At 38.6% G+C, this 8628-nt stretch overlaps 1 protein-coding gene across 1 annotated transcript; it reads left to right on the top strand.

Annotated features, from left to right (window-relative positions):
- The first annotated feature begins 4740 nt into the window (after window positions 1–4740).
- On the top strand, window positions 4741–8397 carry LOC140145460 (uncharacterized). Its single transcript, XM_072167170.1, has 5 exons — window positions 4741–4804; window positions 6097–6165; window positions 6996–7180; window positions 7516–7817; window positions 8284–8397. The coding sequence occupies exons 1-5, from the start codon at window positions 4752–4754 to the stop codon at window positions 8320–8322; spliced, it is 648 nt and encodes a 215-aa protein (XP_072023271.1). The 5' UTR covers window positions 4741–4751; the 3' UTR covers window positions 8323–8397.
- Window positions 8398–8628: the final 231 nt, after the last annotated feature.

Genomic DNA, 8628 nt, shown 5'->3' with positions numbered 1-8628 from the left:
AAAATGTTGAAAACTCCAAAGAAATAATTATGATACTTATTTCGAACTTCGGAGCTCAACAAATGCCTTAATTAGTCTCGTCAAGACAGAAAATTCATGTGATTTTGAATCTTGGAAAACGATCATGTGTACATGCTATTTTGTCAATGAAAATTCACGAATGTTCCCACTTTCACAACGAAAAAGAGTTCTACATCATTGGTTGGAGCGAGGAAAAGTAAATTTACGTGCATTCAGTAGTTATTTCCTGTCTAAATCGTTCCGTTTAGTGCTAAGTTCAGGTCATTTATGTCCAATCTGCCGAATTCGTGCTACGCAGTTTTTGAGGATAAAATCCTTGACTATAAGCTTACGTATTCAACGTATCGACCCGAAATTGGACACGTTTCAAAGCTAAGACATGCTTTGCTCTATGGGTTGTATTTATACTCACGATTATCATCTTGTGTTGATTATTTCAGGTTTTTCCTGCAAAAGTTGAGTCCAACACCCCATATCTCACAAACACATGTCATTCAGTGGAAAAATCCGAAAAAATACTTGAAATACAACATCAACTATAAAGACTAAGTTCGGTTCACATTAAGTTCACATTGTGAACCAACATTACAAACGATGAAACTGTAATTGACCTAGGGGATGACGATGAAACGTCGCTTTTTCTCGCGACTCCGGTGCGACCAGGTCTAGATCGACAAGGGACTGGTGTGTACAAACTGTACATACAACCACTGACACTGTCATCATGGTTTATTTTACTGTGGTGGACTTTACAAAGCACAGGCCCTAAATGAAAAAAAAAGAGCACCATGAGTACGCATGCTCCCAGGCAATGAACAATGGGAACACAACGTCACATCATGAGATGTCATTCATAATTGGTTCGCTTTATAAAACTATAAATTGTGCGAGCTACCGGAAGTAACTACATGGAAACGTGCCCAAAATGGGCGTGACAAAGAGGCGGAGCTATTCACAATTTCCCGTTTTTATTTTCATATTTCTTATTTGTTACCTTTCATTTTGTTTTCATTATTATTTTATTTGACTTCTGATACGTATAAATCTTAAAAACTACCATTTTCATGATATACTCTTGATTTATAGCCATTTAATGGGCGGATCATTAATACTATTCATATTGAAATTAGTTGACCTGCTAATATGTAAATTATTGAAAGTGGAACAGCTGATCGCCACAGTACTCGGTAAGCCTAAGCTGCCAAAGTAAATACATGTAAAGTCATCGCGTCGTGGGTTATAATATTTACAAGCTCAAAGTAACTTTTAAGGTAAGAAAAACAATATGAACTATAAATTAAGAATTGTCTAGCTGCAAAGGGATCACCGCACTGAAGACTGAAGACTGAAGTTCAGTTTTGCCCTACAAAGTCAGACCGTCCTAAAAACCACCAAACTTGATCTCATGTGTGCCGAATTTTGCACTGCTAGCCTGTTATGAAGCAGTTGTACTTTGTAGTAACTACAAATTTTGAATATGCGCAATCAATGAACCAGTCAGTTGTCAATACATGTATGATGTAGTATAGTACTAGTCCTGCCAGCAAGACTTCAGTCTTTATCATAAACATAATGACATATACGGACCTGAAGTCTTGCAGCGGTACATAGGGATGCACTGTACGTTTAAGAAATGCAAACTTCAAGCATCAAGAAATATTCCTTGTATTTGTCAGTTTTACCTCAGAGATGCTGTAGACCCTCTCTACACAGTGTAGAAAGATCACAAGTAGAATGCTGCTCAATATGATAAATCCAAATCATGAAAATCAAGACATTTCTCAGAGCAATATTTTGACCACTTTTGCACTAAGTAACCCAGTGGGCACAACTGACGTTGAAATCACGTTGAAATCAGGTTGAAATTTCAACGTCGAAATCAAATTCGACGTTGAAATCAGGTTGAAATCACGTTGTATTTGCAAATGGACCTCAACCTGATGGACTTCAACCTGATTTCAACCCGATTTCAACCTAGAGGTTTAATAGTTGAAATCAGGTTGAAATTTCAACGTTGTATCAACGTTGAAATTTCAACCCGATTTCAACTAACGTCTAGGTTGAAATCAGGTTGAAATCAGGTTAGGTTGAAACTTCGACGTTGTATCAACGTTAATTCAACGTCGAAATCCTAACCTGTGCCCACTGGGTAAATTACTCCCATGAAGATTGCAGGTTTTGCCAACTTTGAATTCACCCAAAAGATGAGATCAATGTAGATCAATCACCTCAACCTCACCTCACCCTGGTACAATGGGATTAAAATCATCAGTGCATGCTCAAACTGTCCTTGAGAGAGTTCCTCAGCTACATCCTGAGAGCCCAAAAGGAGCCCACATATTGTGAGGTTTCTTATTTGTGCAAAAGATAAGAATAGAGTGCCCTGTAACTCTAGGTACGACGAGTTACAGTTACTGGAACTAGTATAGTACATATCATACGTGTTGAATAAACTGCTGATACATAAAATGTTTGCAGATGCATGTACACTGCAGTGCAGTGGCATGCATCATTGCATTATTTAAGGGGGTACTACCCCCTGCGCAGATTTGTGCTTATTTTTGCATTTTTCTTTCAAATTATAGCGCATTGGGGACAAGTAGGATATGTATATTATAGGGGCAAGGACTACAACTACTGCACTGGAAATTTTATTTCAGCACAGATAACAGATATCGAGTTACAGTCAAAAATGAGGGAAAACCAATATTTGATCAATAAATCAATAACTACTTGCTTTGAGTTGCTGAATTTTCAGTACAGTAGTTGTAGTCCTTGCCCTATAATATACATATCTTACTTGTCACCAATGCGCTTTAATTTTTGAGAAAATGCAAAAATAGGCAAAAATTTGGCCAGGGGTGTAGTACCCCCTTAATATGCATACTAGTTGAATTTGATTGAATGTCCGAATGATCATGTAGTAGACTGTAGTAGTTAGCAGGCATCAGTATATAATTATTATCGAGAAGTGTATAGCTTAATATTAATTAAACTCACAACAAGCATTGAAAGCTGAGTCCTATTAGTATTTATATTTCGCTGTCAACCTAGCGGGCTGGCATTTTCTTTGGAAGGGGTGGGTCCCCACTCCCAAATATACTGGAGGGGGTTAAAAAAAAGTGTAGTGATTTATAGTGTGCTACGCACAGGCACAACGCCTAGACGTTGATCCACAAGCCTCAGCACACTTTACAGGTTGTCACTGACCACTACGGCCCCACATCATTCCATAACCATTTTAACAACTCAGGGACTTTGCAGCTTCACGAGCGCACACCCTAGACATTCCACAAATAACCTTCGCAACCAGGATCAGCTCCCCGAGTTTCGTACGGGTTACAACGAGACAATAAGCAGTGAGTTCCTTGTCCAGGGGAATTTCAAGCTAACTCAATTTTTCCACAAGAGCAAACTAATCACCGTCAGGGTTCGAACCCGCAACCTCTCGCACCATAGTCGAACGCCTTATCGATTGAGCTAACTTGACTGCTTATAAATATTTGGACAGAAATATAGGAGGGTCATCACATGTTTGATGACCAAAATGTAGGCATTGAGTCACAAGATGACTACAGATAGTGTGTTTATTTTATTTCAAATAATTTAACTGATTTCAGTTCAATTTTTTGCCTGTTTAGAGGGTAAGGTGTATCGGTGGTAGGTAATCAAATTTTTGGTAATCAAATTTTTGGTGCTAAAATAGGGGTCAGGGAAGGTTGCACTTTTATTAATGCCAAATCTTTCCAATCCTTTTCAGCGTGTCATCTTTTGCGTTATCCCATAGCACTGCAGTGAGGAGCAACTGAGAAGAATGTAAGTTAAAAAAATTAGAATTGGTCAGATTTTGAATAATATTTTATTTCAAACCTTTGTTGCACAAAATGATGAGTCGCATCAGCCGGACGCATCAGATTCCAGTAGGCAATGAAAAACCCCCTCGGTTTTACGGGAGTGACCAACCCAGATTTTACGTTCTGGGAAAATGTTTGGTTTTACCAAGTTTTGCCTAAAATCAGGTCAAATAAGCCATTTTGGGGCTAACATTTATTGATTTTGACGTTGACTTTTGACAAATACTCTTTCGGTGATATTATAGGGTCATATTTAGCCTTCAGGAAAGAAATTTCATCAAAAATACCACAATAATCCCAACTGACCCTACTTCAAATGTCCTTCAACAACCCATATTTTAAAAAAAAACAGTTCTTTTTTTATGGGGGGCATCGCAAGTAGAACTTGCAGTTATTAATGGGAACGAAAAAAGGTCAATCCCTGCACTTACAAATGTTATGTAAAACCTGATGATCCAGTTATAATCACACCAGTGGGTAAAAGTACACCAACAGAACAACCATATATTATGTTACAATCAAGGCCCATTTATTCAGAATCCATTCTAATGTTATTGCAAGGCTTGAAAACTATTTCAGGACTGAATTATCTGCAATGACATAATTTGAGAGGCTATGTTCAAAGTAACATAGGGTGCTTGACGCTGTACTATGTACCATAGTCATTCAGTTTCATATTCACTGGTTTTCAGTCACAAATCTAAACTTGTCAATGTTGGCATGTGGATTGCATCTTGTGTTTGGTTTCTTATCTCATACATAATTATTGACTTATTTTTCTTTACATTCAACTGGTCTAGTACATATTTAATTCTGTTATTTATCTTATTGTTTTTCTCTGAATATGCCACATCATCAAGTCAGCTAGAATGGAAAATGAACCATCAACAAGCTATGGGTTTGTTCCAGAGAAGAGGAATACTAGCAAGGTAAAGACACATTTTTGGGTATTACCCATGGACCTTGTTCCATGGCCCCATAATTTTGGGGCCTCTACAATTGAGTTATGGATCTTGCTTTGTAGCCCCAAAACACCATGTTTTTGGCCAAAATAGGGCAAATTGCACAATTTTGAGTGCTTCTTGGGCACTGGCCCATAGCAAATTTCACTTCATTTGTGTGCTCTTCTGGTGCAAATATCCTGGTTAAATCTATGCATGTCTATCTCTAAATTGTAATGGTTCCGCTGCCATTATCGATCTTATATATACCTAAACCAAACTTGTCCACTTGAGTGCATATCCTTCCTTACGGTGAGTTTGGGCCTCCAAATTTTGGCCTGGCCCAGTGTCTCCAAAAAGGTAAAGCCAGCATGGTCATACTTCATGTGACTGTCATCATTGTTTGATAATTTATTATTTATTGTACACACACATCCCCTGATTTGTCCACATGATTTGAGTTTCAGATCAGTCACATTTCTTGGATGACCGAGAAAATATGCAAACTCTCCATACATGTCCTTTCCATGGGCTATAATAAACTGTCAGCAGGCAAGGTGATTAGGATGTGAATTCAGGCCTGTACAGGGGCCATGGACAAGGAGCAGTACGGGCCCTTTTAACCAGGCGAGATTTAGCCTACCTTATGGGGGCCCTGGGCCAGGCTAAAATTTTGAGACCCCTGAACTCACGTGCCGAGGAAAGCATGTGCACTCAAGTCAGTGGCCAAGTTTTGGTTTAGCTAAAGGGGGACTATCATATTTTGTTCAATTCAATTTCAGACTATTTTGGCCCAAGATCAACATGAATTCTGCTATTTGAATGCGCGCGAAGCATGGAAAATTTAACAATTTTGCGCTATTTTGACCAGAAAACATGCCGTTATTGAGGTTAAAAGAAAGATGCATGTGGCAATTCTGGGGCCCCCAAATTTTAGGGGCCCTGGACCCGGGCCCATCAGGCCCAATGGTATAAAAATCCGACCCTGCTCTCCATTATCAGTTCTTATTTAATTTTCGCTTTTGTGCTCGGGCCCCTGAACCCCCGGGGCCCATGGACTTCTTCCACCCTGTCCCCCCGCTTGCTACGCGCCTGTTTTGACTGTTAACAGGTCCAAAAGACTCCCCTTTTACCGGTACGCCCTCAGCTCATAAAGACCCACCACTTCAAAATTCTCGGGGAACATACCCACCAAAAATTTTTTATGTTGTAAATATTGTAAAGTGCCAACTGAAATTGGGAATACATTTAATAACAATGAATTCAACTTATAATTGCAGAATCAACCACCATCACATGAAGGTGTTTCCAGCAGATCCACACCCACCACTATTCGTGCAGAAACCAAGGTAAGCATGCTATTGAAATGCTGAAGATTTCTTCAACATTAAAAGACACTAAGACAGAACTGATTTCATATTAATTTACAACTATAACTTAGAACACCATGTGCATTGCTATTAATTTGCAATACAGTGCAAATCTTCAGTGTCATTTTAACTTTGCAATACAATGTACAACTTGTTATGGAGACTGAAATATTAGCAACAAAACATTTCAGTATGTTGTATGACGTTCCTCACAGCAAGTTACTTTTCTGTGTGTAGACTGCACACCATCAGCAAAAGTGTTCCAAGCGAGAGTAAAATCATGTATTGTCCATTTGACATTCTCGAGACAGATTAAAAGCAGTGCATCTGCAGAGAGAGTCACTGCTCCATACAGATACACAGTCTTGTATGTATCACACACAGGTACGCTACTGTCGGGGGCTCAAATGGGGTATGTTCAAAGCCTTGCTCAATTTTATTTACTTCGATGGATCTAGCCGGGCAATGGAGGCAGAAGGCATTTCTCGGTTACTAGCATGAAAGTTCATCTGTGTTGGTTACAATTTACAATTACATTTCTCGGTTGTTTAACAGGTTATTACCAATCATGAATTTATTTCTCAAGCACCATTTGTTTCGATTTTTCTGTATGATGTGTACATCATTTGTTTCTTCTTTTAATTTCAGTGATGTCAGTTTGGGGTCAAAATGTGTGTTGTACACTCTGCTGTTGTCAACTTGCAATGCACAAAGTGATTAACTTTTGTATTGATGGAATTTGATGGTACTCCATCCTATATTTTATATTGTGTATTCACATAGATGTTAATTTGAAACTGATTTTACAGATCAGAAGACACTCTTGGACTGAGATACACAACTTATGTAGGGGATAATGATTCTTCTTCATTTTCAAGAATTACACAGGAGCAGCCATATGGGCCAGATGTTACAACCATTAAAGAGGAATGTGTCGGCCACATACAGAAGAGGATGGGATGCAGACTCAGAAAGCTTGTAGAGAAGAAAAAAGGTATTAATAATTAAAGTTTGTATTTAACCTTTTCACTGGTCATCCATCAGAGGACAGTATAATAGCTGGAGACGCGAGTCGTACTTGACAATGATTGCTGTGCATAGAGGAATCCTGTAGTCGCCTGCTCCACAGCCATAGGATCACGTAGCAATAACCACCTCATGGAGTATCATACAGTTTTATACTAGTGTAAAAGCTTATCATATGTGGTTTTTAACGTCATTAAATTTCGACAGGACACATCATAAAACAGATGTAAATAAGATAAAACCTCAATTTATTACATAAACCAAGCTGATTTCATTGATTCCTTTTCTTTTGTGTGGTGAAAGGAGTGAAACTTGCTGACGGGAAGACATTGGACGAGAAGGGTCGCCTCCACCGTAAAAGAGTAGATTTGCTGCAAGGATTTTATGGCAAGGCTTTGAGGACCAACAAAGGGAATCCTGAAGCAGCGTCAGCAGAAACCATGGCTGGCCTGTATCACTATGCTGGGGACCACAGTTACTGCCCGACAAGAAATGACACCTGGTGCAATTTTAAGAAAGATGAGATTAGTGGTACTAACAACTCTGAACCAGTGGATGATCCATTTACACCAGCCATGGTAGCAGTAATGAAGCCCATATATGATGTAAGAATATATATGTGATAGTGCAACTTTGTAGCTTCACCACAGCACCGAGTAACTAAATCAAATTTCCTTTTCATTTACAATGTAGGCATCTTCTGTAAGATCATTACAACATATCTCCCATTCATTTCAGCACAGCACTGAAGCAAAGTTTATAAATAATCTTTAAATGGAGTGAAAGTTTCAATATTCTGTATCTCAATTGATGTGTGACTATTAACAGCACTAATAATCTTTTGCAGTATATACCAAGAAAGGATTGTATATAAAAAATATTGATGCGATGTATTCATCATAACCTTCAGTGCAGCTTATAGCGCTCATCACCACAACACAAATTACCTTAATCGCAACAAGTGAATGTTAATAATGTTGACAGTATTGATATTAAACATGATTCGCAAATTGATCACACATTATGGACATTACTTAATAATGGAATGTGAAACTTTGTATTTTTCAACAGGACCTATCTGATGTTGACTTACTATCGCATTGCAGTTAGTGTCTGACACAGAATGCCAATGAGTCCTACAACAGCTTGCTCTGGAAAATGGCAATACAGCTCTGCAACACAGATTCGGACAGCAATGTGCTGTCAAAGATTTCTTTTAAAGTTGGTTGGCTAGATGCAGGTAAACGAGTTATGGCAGAGGTAGTAGGAAATGAGTGTATTACTTCTTCCCAGCATACTTTAGTAAAGACAAACTCAGGATAAGAGCAGCTTAAGCCAAAGCATTACTGACAAATAAGAGAAAGCGTGTCATGAAGCGTTTAGAGCGAACCGCTCACGCTTTCCGACATTCGGACC

This window comes from Amphiura filiformis, unplaced genomic scaffold (genome assembly GCF_039555335.1).
Source record: "Amphiura filiformis unplaced genomic scaffold, Afil_fr2py scaffold_294, whole genome shotgun sequence".
Taxonomy (NCBI): Eukaryota; Metazoa; Echinodermata; class Ophiuroidea; order Amphilepidida; family Amphiuridae; genus Amphiura; species Amphiura filiformis.
This window is presented reverse-complemented; position numbering and strand designations above follow the sequence as displayed.